Source organism: Oxyura jamaicensis, chromosome 7 (assembly GCF_011077185.1).
Source record: "Oxyura jamaicensis isolate SHBP4307 breed ruddy duck chromosome 7, BPBGC_Ojam_1.0, whole genome shotgun sequence".
Taxonomy (NCBI): Eukaryota; Metazoa; Chordata; class Aves; order Anseriformes; family Anatidae; genus Oxyura; species Oxyura jamaicensis.
Genome location: NC_048899.1, coordinates 32,750,777 through 32,764,830, shown reverse-complemented (window position 1 = coordinate 32,764,830; position 14,054 = coordinate 32,750,777). Strand labels below are relative to the sequence as shown.

Below are 14,054 nucleotides of genomic sequence, written 5' to 3'. Positions count from 1 at the left end.
CTATCCTATCCTATCCTATCCTATCCTATCCTATCCTATCCTATCCTATCCTATCCTATCCTATCCTATCCTATCCTATCCTATCCATCCTATCCTATCCTATCCTATCCTATCCTATCCTATCCATGCTATTCTGGATAAGGAATCCTTTGAGTAGGGGAATTTTAAAATGATGTAACACAGCCATGGCTAATGATATTGCCAGCACATGGCCCACTCAGATATAGTCATGTCAAAGACTATGTACGCACTTGTAGATAAAGCAGGCTGTAGCCTGTTTTCTGGCCCTGAGGCCAACCGCCCAATACCACCCAAGTATTTCCCCCCTCCAAGACAGGATGGCTGCATTTATTCTGTTTAGCTATCTGTATTCTGTTTATGCTTGTTAATGTGAAAAATTGATATAAACCGCAACATTCTGCAAAGGAAACACTGCAAAGGAAGATGCACAGTGAAAAAAAAATGTACTCCTCACTAAAGTTATCAGCTGGTCAGTCGAGCACAGATTATACCCAGCCTGGCAAAGAAAGCTGCCGCTCATGAAATGGCAATTGTTTCACTGAACAAAGCAGGACTGCCTCCTAAATTGGAAAGAAAGCAGTACTAGGAAGAAAAATTAAATTCATCTAAACCTCTGTAAGACTTTTAAAAAATAATTTGGCTATAAAAGTTAACATGCTCCACCAATAAAAGGTTTTACTAAAAAACAGCAGTCTGAAAGGGAATCCCTGTGCTTTCACAAATGCCCAGCCCTGCAGTTCATCCTCCACAGGGTAACTAAATCTGGTCCCAGAGAGACCGCAGAGGTCCAGTGAAGGCTCGCTACCCCATGGTAGTACTGGTCATATCTTCTAATGACCAGTTAAGCAGGAATGTTCTCTGGCATACAGCAGGGGGGCTAGAGAGATGTTTGACCCCAACACAAATTGAATATACCTAAAAAGTCTTTCTTCCCTAGACTACAAGCTAAACACAGGGGCATATGGTTGCAAAAGAATTTTGTGTAAAATATGTGATTTGGTATTCTGTAAAAATACAAAGAGTGGATGGTAAGATTTACATTTATAGAAAGAATAACAGGCACAACAACTAAAATGTGCCATCTTATCATAGAGATAAGAATATGAGCAAGAGGCACAGGATCAGTGAGGCTGTTGAAAACAGGAGTGCAAAGGTAACGAATACCTGCAAAACCAGACTTCATGTAAAATGACTGTACGCAGCAGAAATTTTATTTGGATTTTTAAATCTTTCATTTTCCTTCAATAATTCCTTGTTTCTGGCACTGTTTTTATACTGGGAAAGATTCTATTGCTGTTATCATCAGACACATTTGTTATTGTCTGGACTTCACAACTGTGTTCATTAAAAGCCAAGTACAAGCACTTAAATGACACTTAAATGACAACACTGATATGTCATAAGCAGAACAATGAAGTGGGATGAGGATGACTTACCTCCCATCAGACAGAAAACAAAAGACAGCAAATCCAGTTTCTCAGATTGAATTTAAAGAATAGAATCAGCTGCAGAAGCCCTATTCTATTCTCTTCAGCCAGTAACCTCTTCCAGACCTTTCCACCTCATGTCATATTGCTGAGCTCAAACAGGCAGAGGAGAATTAAAGATACCAACATCCCATGTGGTACACTGTGCTAATGTATTGCATCAAGAAACTTAACTTCAGAAATCTGTTGGCAAGGTAAGGGACACCAGAGAGGCTACTGCACGTGATTTTTAACAACGCCAAGTAACTTAGATTAGCCAATTGCAATCCACAACCTCTCTCTCCTCCAACAACTAAATTTTGGTTTTGAAGGCTTAATCATTAAGGGTCATAGTCTATGTGTTGCTTCTTAGGAAGAAAGGTATGGAAGTTACAGTTTAAGCGTGATGCATAGACAGCAGCTTTCCCACAATCGCCATAGCTCGGAGCAGCATTGAGGTGCAAAGCTAACTTGCTACTCTAATGCAGAACTGCTCTGAGCCTTGAATTCTATGCATGTTAAACAACAACAACAACAAAAAGTTAAGCTCTTCAGTAATGTATTAAACATCCTTTTAAGCATCTTACGAGGAGCGGCTGAGGGAGCTGGGACTGTTTAGCCTGGAGAAAAGGAGGCTCAGGGGCAACCTTATCGCTCTCTACAGGTACCTGAAGGCAGGCTGTAGCGAGGTGGGGGTTGGTCTATTCTCCCACATGCCTGGTGACAGGACGAGGGGGAATGGGCTAAAGTTGCACCAGGGGAGGTTTAGGTTGGATATTAGGAAGACCTTCTTTACTGAATGGGTTGTTAGTCACTGGAATAGGCTGCCCAGGGAAGTGGTTGAGTCACCATCCCTGGAGGTCTTTAAAAGACGTTTAGATGTAGAGCTTAGGGATATGGTTTAGTGGAAGATTTGTTAGCGTTAGGTCAGAGGTTGGACTCGGTGATCTTGGAGGTCTCTTCCAACCTAGACTATTCTGTGATTCTGTGATTCTTTTGTACTTTCTTTCCTGCTTTGCTCTTGAATTCAATAGTTTAACTTAAAAACAGTATCAGACAAGAAAAAAAAGAATGTGTGGGTTTCAGCTATGTTGAATCTCACAGCTTCTCATTTACCAAGGTCTTTCTAATGATGCCAAAATGTCTCCCAGCATTTAAAAATGCAAACAACAAAACAAGTGAGTGGTCTTGTCTCCTTGGCAATAATAATAAATAACAACAACAAAGGAATCTGACCACCTATGCATGGCAATTTAAAATTCAAGAGCTAGACTCATTCCTTCTATGTGGAATGAGAATATACTTACGACAAACATGGCCTGAATTTGGGGAGACTTCTTGGAAAATGAGATAGCAGAAGGCAAGTGCCAAACTGTTATTCTATAAGCTTTTGGGTATCTTATAAAATTGAAGTGCACGTCACATATAGTAACATTTTAAAATCTTTTCTCAAAATTACTTAATGCTATTGGATACTGTAAAGTACAGGTACATTCAAGAGGTAATAATACATCATAAAAAGTCAGGTACTGTTGACCATGATATATTTACCATTTAAAGGTTGGTAGCAGAAATTAACAGAAATCAATATTGGGCTGGAGCCCTAGAATTTTGTTAATAACTTTTGTTAGTAACTTCATCCCTGACACAGATCTCTCCATCAGTGCTCAGGAGGACTAATATTGCCAAAAAAAGGCTATAATATGTCCGGAAAAAATGTGGCAAATGCCACCTGAGTTAATACCCACTGATGTTATACGAACTTGCCAATACTAAGAGCTCATTAGCAGATCTTTTGACAAGTAAATCAATCTGGGGTCTATCTTTCTTGCTGATAATGGAACTAAAGCTTCATGTGCAAAGAAACTGCCATTTTATAGGGCTTCTCCTACAAATCTATTTTTGATTCATGATGGATTTAAGAGAGAAATATTCTAACTCCTGGTCTTATAGCTGTAGTGTTATTGTATATGTATATAAATACATTGTGTACATTTACTTTACGAAAACCTGTGACACCATTGTTTCAAGTTATGGATGTGCTGTCACTGTTGAATTTTGCATGAATCTTCAAATGCAGTTTTCCTAAAAGGTAAAAGTACTGTAGGGAAGCTGAGTCCAATCTCAAAGATACAGATTTCCTGTGCAGCACAGACTGAAAACCCATGGATTTCAAACGGATGTGATCTGGGTCCACAGTACCAAGATAAGAAAAAGCAGTAATTTATTCTACTTCATTATTTTTGGTTGGCCTAGGCAAGTTATTTCTGTATCAGTTTCTGTACAGACTTACTGCAACAACCCATTCAATGAAACAGATGAAAATGGGAAATCAAGAGTAACTTTTCTCTAGAAAGAAAGAAAGTACCTGACTTAGATGTTTTTCTGAACTTTGGTCATACAAGAGGCCCAGGTGACAAAAGCCTCATACCTGAGAAATTACTAAGTAAGCCTAGAAACTAATATACAGGAAGATGAATACAGTTGTCAACACAAGAAAACTGATGTCAACAGTTTGCATTTCTGTGTTTGTTATCTGGTGAGTTCAAGAGATCTCACACAATATACAAGCCTCCTGTTGATTTGTAGCTATCCATTAGAAGTTGGCAAGAGTTATGCTGTCCTCCCCTCCTTCCTGAGCATTAAAAATAAGAAGAAATCATTTGAATTAATAAGAAGGAATTATTTGAATGGCCTTGGATTTTTCTGACACACACTGTATGTGATTTAAATAGGCTGCTAAAGTACAAAGATTTCTTCATTTTCTATTCTAACAATAAAATATTTTTGCAAACCATGATGTTTAATGTGCTATCCAGGATGCCCACAAAAATCATCTTTATTACTGACTTTTTAATGCCTACAGCTTGTCAAGCAGAACTACCATTTAATTTCATCGATTATGCATTTGAAGAAGCATGCATTTAAGACATTTGAAAGCAAAGCTTCAAATGAGGCTGCCTTTGCTTAGAGTCCCATCCTATAATCACAGAATATCCTCAGTCAGAAAGGACCCACAAGGATCTTCAAGTCCAACTCCTGGCTCCACACAGGACCACCCAAAAACCAGACCCTATGTCTGAGAGCGTTGTCCAAATGGTTCTTAAACTCCATCAGGCTGGGTGCCATGACCACTTCCCTGGAGAGCCCGTTTCAGTGTCTTACCATCCTCTCAGTGAAGAACTTTTTCCTAGTATCCAAACTGACCCTTTCCTGATGGTCTTGCCATTCCCTCAGTCCTAAATCCTGGTTAACCTTATGCAAGGAGCTAGCCTCTCTGAGCTAGGGTTCGCAGTGGATGATTTCCTGGATTAAAACCAGCATTTCAAGAACTCCCTGCTATAGTAAGGAACATTATCAACACTGCAGAAGCATGTCAGTTTATAATAGCTCAGGTTCTGATTTCACTGGGTGAATACGTTGTCTTTCTTATGCTTTCTTCTTTTCCTCTCTGTTTGCTATTTCATAGAGAGAAATAATGGAATGACTTACCTACTTCTGGAAGCATTAAAACTCACCTCTCCTATTACACTTGTTAGAAGCCTTAGTGCACCGCTATCATGGACAAGAGAGTCTGTGTAAAATGAACCAAGGTATTTTCTTGGATCCACCTTATTATCCACTGCACACAAATCAGGGCGCATGTTGAATCCATGGGAGATTCGCCCCACTGTGTATGGAAAAGCTCCACCTACATGGACAAATTTTTAGCAACAGAAATTGAAAATATGAAGGAGGGAAAAAGCGACATTATCAACAAAGAGATACGTTTTATTGTTAACTATTTAGAATGAAAGTGCACTGCATCAGCAATTTTTTTATTCCTTCCCTTTCATTACCTTCTTTCTCTGTTTTCCCCACTTGTTCATGACAGTTAACGCCCAAATTCCTACTGCTCCCTACTCCTCCCTTTCCCTAAGCCCATAAACTGACTCCTGTCTCCTCTCACTCCTCAATTTCATTAAAGGCTACCATAGCAGTTCAAACACTGGCTGAAACATGCTAGAGAACGTTTCTGTGAGCAACCCATCTGGCAGATATCCTCACTGGGCTGTGTATGCAGCAGGTGGCAGGCTTACAGTGGTAACCCCATTAGCTGGCATACCAGAAAATACAATTTTACCATGCTCTACTAAAAAAAGCAAGTATATTACTTACCTCCGTGTGCAAAGCAAACTTTCAGCTTAGGAAATTTTTCAAAAATTCCTCCCATAATCATGGAGCAAATTGCCATGGTTGTTTCTGCTGGCATGCCTAAAAACAAACAAAAAAAAGCTTCATCATATATGGCCAGACCTTGAATTTTAGATGTTATCTTCATTTTCTTCAATAAGCCTTGGGCCTACTGAAAAAATGAGTTACAGAACAGCTGCCAAAGGTTATGCATTTTCCCTGTTGGAGGAACATAGCCCTCCACGCTAATTAATTGAAATGACACGGGACTAGAAACTAGGATCTTCTGAATTCCAAGCCCACTTTTTATCCTACACCACAAGGACAGCTGGCTGGTGAAGTGGTTATGTCCTGAACAGCATAGTACAGGCTTAGCTCCACAGTTATCCTAGCTCAAAGGCAAGTCTGGTATCTGCCACGTTCTCTTCTCACCTGTGCTTCTCGGTTTCCTTTGTTTGGAAAGTGGAGCAGATACATTGGCACATATTCCAACATGGAACTGCGTTTTAGTTATGACATGGTGCCAATTTCTACAGTGTAGAAATAAGTGATCTCTCTCTTTTCCATTGAATAACTTGGATGCTCAGTGCTAGGGATCTAACGGGAGTTTAGGTTCCTACATCAACCCCCCATTTCTGAGCACATACAGAATGTTATGTCATTTATGTACATAACTTTAGATATCCTGCTTGGAAATCAGGAACTGTCGGAGTTCCCCTCTTCTTGGTGGAAACAATACCTATCCAACACAAAAGGGTGTCTTTAATTCACGTTTGTTGCGTAGTCTCAGATGCAAAGCCTTCTAGACTTATTAGGAAAATATTTTAGATTATTATGCTTTGTTAGGTAAATGTAACAATTTTAATCTCTTTTAAAGTCTATGTTGCAGAGCCTGCTCTGATTAAGACCAACTGATACTGTTCTAAAATAATGCACTGTTCCTTGGGACACTACGATTTTCAAGTGTGTTTTGCAGAACATGTATTACATGCATATTGCATATGTTGTTCAGAACAACTCTGCTGGAGGCAGATAAAACTTCTGACAAACAAACAAACAAAAAAACAAACACAAAAGGGTGGAATCAAACACAAACAAAAACACATAATCAAAACAAACACAAACAAAAACAAACACAAAAGAGGGTGGAATCAGTCTTAAACATTTCCATCTCTAAGTAGCAATCTAACCTACTTCTGGTTATTCAATGTCATCCTCATTTACCTAGTGGATGGGGAATAAAACAGAAACCAGATGAATTCCCTCCATCTCCGGGGAACTTCTGAAGTACACTCTGAAGTAGTTTCAGCTACAGTTGATGTGAACTTAGATGCAGTATTTCCTCTCCAATCAACATATTACTAGGAAATCGTCCTAAGAAATTCTAGGAAATAGTGTTTGGTTTTGCTTACTCTTTTTACTTAATACAATGACAGCTTGCAAACACAAACTAAGCAAAGTAAACATACACTTACCTATCAGCCACGGAAACCAGTACTTGGACATCCTTCCATCTAGTTGCATGTCCCAGGGATGTACAAAAAGACAGCAATTTAATCGTTCAGCAGCCTACAGCAAATACAAAACATCTAAATCTCGACTTACTCCTACCAAAACACATCTTAGTTTTTAGCCACGCTTTAAAGGTTTCCTGCAAAATTGGACTGAACATTAGTACTAGTGATATAAATGGGCCCAGAATTATAAGTAAGAACTATAAGCAACAGTTTGTTTTATTTACTCCTCTGGTACATATCCTGAAGTCCTCATTCAGACTCAAAGGTCTTTTTGAGACTACAGGATGGGAAACACTGATGATAGTATCTTTCTAGTAAGACAAGTGTTCCTCACATTAATATGGTACAAAACCACTTTTATAGCTGTGTGTACGTCAGTCATCCTGCAGTATAAAACTCAGTTCAAATTAGGATTCTATTGGTTTCATTCCACATCTAAGGATTACTTCTTAGAGTGTTTTATAGAACCATTTTAGGATGGTTTTATAGAATTGTTCCTTTAAGGAGTTTTTATAGTTGTTGTGTTACATTTGTCCCCTTTGGCCCTCTGCTGGGTTTAAAAAATGTTAAAACTGTTCCAAATCCACCCTGATATAGAAATCTAGCTGCATTCTGATCAAGAAAGAACCCATGTCCACTCTGATATATTAATTTTTCCAATTACTCATACCTTTGGAAAGGAAAGCAGAGAAACAACATAGGATGCTGATCCCAACTGTGACTATGTGCTTAATGCTATGTGATATGTGCTTAACTATGTGTTTAATTTTAAGTATACACTCATCAGAGTCATTCATATCCTTAACTGGGATTTAACAGGTTCATTTTGTCAGTTGTATTTCTGAACCTCCTCTCGTTGCTAAGGAGACTATCACACATCTGAAGAATTTTGGTTTATTTACCCACACATACATAAATAAAGCTGCAACTTTTGGATTGTACGGAGTAATTGTCATATACATTTGCAAATTGAAAATAGCAATCCAGTTACTGGCGTGGCAGATTGATAAGTTTCAGTATCAAATATGGCTTAATTTCACAATCTTTATTATCTAGGAACGTTTCTAAAAATGATAGAGGTTTCTTCCTACACGTGCTAAACATAAGCTGAAGAACGTACAGTACAGATCCCAGTACAAGGGAAATATGGAGCTACTGCAGAAAGTTAACGAAGAGTCCCTAAGGGACTGGATCAGCTCTCCTATGAAGAAAGGCTGAGAGAGTTGGGAGTATTCAGCCTAGAGGAGAGGAGGCTCAAGGAAGATCTTATCAATGCATGTAAATACCTGAAGGGAAGGTACAAAAACGATGGAGCCAAGCTCTTTACAGTGATGCCCAGTGCCAGGACAAGAGACAGGGGGCACCAACTGGAACACAAGAGGTTCCATCTAAACATCAGGAAGCACTACTGCACTATGCAGGTAACAGAGCACTGGCAGAGATTGCCCAGAGAGGTTGTGGAATCTCCCTCCTTGGAGGTCTTCAGAATCTGCCTGGATATGGTCCTGGGCAAACTGCTGTAGGTGGCCCTGCTAGAGCAGAGGCCCTGGACCAGATTACTTCCAGAAGTCCCTTCCAACCTCAGCCATTCTGCAAGTCTGAGAGTGTGTGCATCTCCAAGAGCAGAAGTTGATAGCAGACTGCTTGTGACCACAAAAACAAATAGCCCAGATGCTGTGCTAATAGCATTCTCGAATAAATAGAGAATTCTGAAAAAAAACCTCTATGGATCAATTTCAAGATGACAGCTATAATAACCTGTGAAACAGATAAAGAATGTACATTGATGAAACTCTGTAAGTTAGAAAAATGGCCATCCCTAAATGGACCTCGGACTATTTAAGAAATACGATCTATAAGCTCATTTTATAACCAAAACATTCAGTTTGGAATATTTGGTCCCATTTGCATATAGGATGCTTTGGCTCCATAGGCAATCTCACTTTGAAATCTCTGAAAATCTCAGAGAGTTTATCAATTATCTCAATAGGATTGAATATAGTAACTTCAACCCAAAAGCAAACAGTGCAGAAATGCTTTACTTCATACTGCACTTCTCTTCACAAACCAAGAAGGCAACTCTGCGGTAAGAATTCATATCATAAAAAGACTTCATTATTCATTATTATGAAGTATGTTTCAGGATGCTTTACATCACATTCTTGTCATTACATCATATGATCAATTATCATGTACAATTAAAGCTGAAGCTCTCTGACCACTGTTGATCAGTCAGACGTAACTGCATGGTGTGAAAGTGGGTCTGTGTTGATTTCACTTGGGTGAATAAGAAACCTGGTATCAAGCACTAACACAATTCTCAGACTTCAGTGTTATTTCACAGGTTTAAGCAGGCTGGATAAATGAATCCACAAATAAAACAAACATTTGAGGTGTGCTCTTTATTTAAGAAAGGTTGTATAATTTTAAATGAATATTCTTAGTAGCTTGATTTCCCAGTCAGTAAAGAAAATTATTGACAGTCTTCTGTAAATGATCCTTCTTTTACACTAAACAGAATAGGAGGGTCATTTGTTTTAATGCATCTATAAATTTAGCTGATGATTGAAAACATCCTAAGATATTTTTAGACAGAATTCCATGTCACAGAATTCCATCAAATAAAGAAAGAAATATTTACTCACAGCATAAATATCATACAGTTCTGGTGCATTCAGGTCCCAGTCGTTGACATGAGATCCTATTTGTACTCCAGGAAAGCCAAGTTCATTCACACACCGATGCATTTCCTTCACAGCCAGGTCTGGAGCTTGCAAAGGTAACGTACCCAAGCCAATAAACCTCTTGGGGTACTTTTTTACTGTAGCAGCTAAGTCATTATTTAATATCTGGGATAGATCTAAAGTATCCTGAGGTTTGGCCTGATAAGATATTAAGCAGAATAATACATTAAAATATAGTTCTCAAATGTTATCACCTTTGGAAGATATTGGATAAATGTCACTGCAAACAATTCAGAGACAGTATTTGAATTTGAAATTTACAGTTCTGAATGGCCGGAAATCAGTAGGGCTAAATTTTGCCTTGTTTTAAATCCTCTGGGTAAAGTTCTCCTTCTTGCCTCAAATATTATATCAACTGTGGTTGCTTTAGTGCTCAGGAAGAACGTAAGAACGCCCAGTTGCTGGTGCACTAAAGTATCTGGTCTACTGTGTAAACCAGCCCTTTGGTTTTGTTTATCCAAACACAAAAACCTGAGCAAACCAGTTTCAAACATAGCAATGAATATTTACTATCCTATTATTGGAGTTGAAGAGAGAAATATAATAAATGTGGAAAGATGGAGCATGAGAATTTTACAGAGAAAATTTGAGCAAGGCAATCTAACATTCAGAAAAGGCTAAGTTATGATTCAAGTAAGGGAACTGCAATATCCACCCAATTAGTTTCCTGTTTCCCCCCTAATATATTCCTAGAGGGAAAAATTCCCATAAATATCAGTGAAATTTTAAAGATAAGTCATGCAACAAGAAATGCTGAAGTTCAGTGGCACTACTTATACATGGGCTTAACACCATGACTTTTATGTAGCATGTCTGTTTACATGCCACAGCTTGACTTCTACACATAGCCTAACAGTTAAATTAAGAATGTATTGAGAACATCATATTGCTATGATTTATCTTCTCAGACTATTTTAACTTCCTTGGTGCATTCAGGATCAAGCCGTGCAGGGAACATACTAACTACAATTTGCAACTGAATTTTAAGTTTCAAAGGATTCTAGGTCAACGAGTGCTCCTCCCATGCCACATTTAAAAGAAAGTTGAGTGAAGTCAAAAAATATCTTTGATTTTTTAGTTCATGAGAAGATACTGATTGATGCCTAACTTTCATGGAATCACTCCATACACACCTTCCTGCTAACCAGGGACTTGTGCTACGTAAATGTGCTCTCCGTGTTTCCAGCTACCCCCTGATAATATACCCAGCAAAAATTCTGTTGCTGGGTTATTTTTAATTACTGTGTGTACTCCAGAGTGGAGCTTTGCCAGGACACCCTGCTGGCTCTTCCAATTCCTCGACTATTTTTTCTTTTGTTTTTCTCAGCAGAACAATTCCCCATTTACTTCAGTGCTCTAGTGCCTATTTCAATCACCTAATTTACAGGAGGTTGCATTCTGTTTTTCAAAAAATGTGTAACATATGAATTACAAAATATGCAAGTAGGAACCTACCCAGTAGCTGAACATTACAGGGACTGTGGAAAGGACTTGGACTGTGACTCCTGAGAAAGAAAAAAACAGTTATTAATATTTCATTGTTTTGACAAAATGTTGAAAATAAGAAAGCACTTTGGTTTGAAAGGCAGAGGCGTGGAAGGTAACTACTAAAATGGAAAGAATGTTTTAACTTTGGTATGGGCAGAAATCTGTTTTTTGCTAGTCGATGGTCATGGTAATAAATCTCATGTTGTATCAGCTTATTAGGATTGGAATATTTTAGCTAAGGAGAATGAAAAAAATTTCACACAGTAGATTATTTTGTGAAATTAAGTATTTTGATTTTAGCTGTGTTTGACACGCATGCGTAAAATTCAATAAAATAGCAATTTAATGTTACAAAGATGAATGTAGCTTTGATAAACAAACAGTATACAATAACTTGTTTAGTTTGGAGTCACATTCCTTAAATATAATTAATAAATAAATATGTAAATTAGATCAAAGATAAACAATGTTATGTTAACAATGGTTATTAAACAATGTTTTCCTAAATGTTTCCCAAAGCTGGGTTGTGTTAGGTTTTATTCATTCTGTGGCTGTACTACTGAGTTAATTACTGTACTACAAACAGTAATTAAGGCTTCACTTAACAGTTACATGCAAAAATATATTTTTCTTTAATTTTTATTCTGATTGTAGCACCATTTCATATTGTAACAGTTATGCATGCATTTTATCAAGCTTTAAAAAAATCTAACACGGCTGTTAGTAATAAAAATACTAATCCAAAAGATGGCAGAAAAACCCTACGAGAATTTAAGACAATGACCTTGACAAAGCACTCAAATTTTTAGCAAAATGCTTTATATCCTTCTCTTTATTTTGAGTAGGAAACAAGATGAAAAGCTGACTCTCTCTTGCAAGATCTGATTAATGTAATGTGCAGCAGCCATGGTTTGGAGGTTAAGGATTACATCTATAATGACATATTCATCTAAGTACAACCTAAGTTGTGTTGCCCAACATTATGCTACTGGACACTTGATTAGTATGTTTGAGAACCTTCCCTGTGTTTTCCACAAAATGCTTTGTGTCTGGTTCCAATCCATTTTTACACTGCCAAGCAAAACTAACATAAGCCTTAAAGGTAGATTTCTGTGCTGAACAATCCCAGACACTAGATTTAGTAAGATGAATCTGTATGGAAAAAAACAAAAACAAACAAACAAACAAAAAAAAAAACACCTCTACTTTATATACCAAATATGATTTCTCTTAGCTTTCTGAATCCCCTTGGTGCAAAGTGATTAGCAGATGATATACCATAACAGCAGGCATGGCATTGCTAACCATACCACTGCAATGACACACAGCAGTGCACGTTTGGTTTGATTGTGGAGGCAGGAAGGACCTCTTCCTGAATTAATAACGCCTTACAAAGACTGATAATAATTTTGTTCGGTGTGGAGTTATGCCATATTTGGATGTTTATTTTTTTTCAGTATGATCTATCTTGGTCTGTGTTACATAAAGTTGTCATTGAAGTAAGTAGCTACAAGCTTTGTAAACTGATAGACCAAATCTTTATTAATAAAAGAATGAAAAACACTAAGAACTTTTTTTTTTTTTTTTTTTTTTTTTTTTAAACATTTAATTAGCTGATGCCTGTATCTTTGGAGTGCAGTAATAAGAGGACATTTTTAGAGCACAGGTCACCAGATGGTGCTGTAACACACAGTTTTAGAGTGCCTTTTTTTTTCTTTTAGAAAAAAACAAAAAACAAAACAAGTAAGCACTGTTTGTGAATAAATCTTGTGATGCTGGTTTTATGATACATTTCCTTTTCTGCCATTACAAAAAGAAAAATCATTGATCAGACTAAAAATTCCTTTGTTCATTCTCAGTCTCACATCTTGCAAATCTTGTTTAGTGGCATGAAAGAACCTGGTGGAAATAAATTTGAAAATTTGGCATGTAGTTTATTTCTAAATCAGGAAAACTCTTTCCTGGAAGTGTAATGGTAGCAGTTCTCTAAGCTCAGAATCCTCTAGCAAAAATACAGAATGAAATTGCATCACCTAAACAGAAAAAAAATATTAGAAAAGGGAAAAAGGAAACAATTATATAAAAAAATCCTACAAGAAAAGCAGACTCTTAACATTTGGGAAAAAAAAAGGGGGCGGGGCGGAGGCTCTTCTTTTTTGTAAATCACTTGTATACCTGGAATGTCTTTTCAAGTCCAGATTCTGCCATCCTTACTTATGTCAACTAGTTCCTTACTGCACTAACAATCCCAGTGAAACCAGTGAGTCCGTCTGGGGAATGAATTGCTACTGAAAATGAGAAAAACGATTGGAACATGTCCCATTTGAGTCTGAATATAAAGCGTAACAGTTTTCACTGACTTTTAGTGGATTTAAATTAAGGAAGTAGTTTGCTAAACCTTTTGATTTTGGTATGGTTATTAAGCACTTTCAAAAGCACTAACAAAGAGGTTGTTATTCTGAATGAGACACGATCATTTCAGTTCCTTAAGAGAGGTACCTGAGAGGTCCATCTCCTTAATCCGTACTTCTGGATCCCAGCAGTTCTCTTGAATAACTCTAAAAACCTTTCCATCCTTCATCATCCTTGCCTGTCCCTGTAAAATGACATTTTCATATATTATAAATGTGACAAAGTAGCACATG

General features: G+C 37.5%; 1 protein-coding gene across 3 annotated transcripts in view; it reads right to left on the bottom strand.

Annotated features, from left to right (window-relative positions):
* ACMSD (aminocarboxymuconate semialdehyde decarboxylase) overlaps positions 1 to 14,054 on the bottom strand; it is a 45,473-nt gene that overhangs the window by 4,544 nt on the left and 26,875 nt on the right. For all 3 annotated transcript variants that reach the window (XM_035331871.1, XM_035331870.1, XM_035331869.1), the window contains 6 exons: positions 13,909 to 14,005; positions 11,377 to 11,426; positions 9,823 to 10,059; positions 7,136 to 7,229; positions 5,646 to 5,741; positions 5,006 to 5,178 (listed from right to left, as the gene is read on the bottom strand). In XM_035331871.1, the coding sequence (XP_035187762.1) occupies positions 5,006 to 5,178; positions 5,646 to 5,741; positions 7,136 to 7,229; positions 9,823 to 10,059; positions 11,377 to 11,426; positions 13,909 to 14,005 (747 nt within the window). The remainder of the gene's footprint in view (positions 1 to 5,005; positions 5,179 to 5,645; positions 5,742 to 7,135; positions 7,230 to 9,822; positions 10,060 to 11,376; positions 11,427 to 13,908; positions 14,006 to 14,054) is intronic.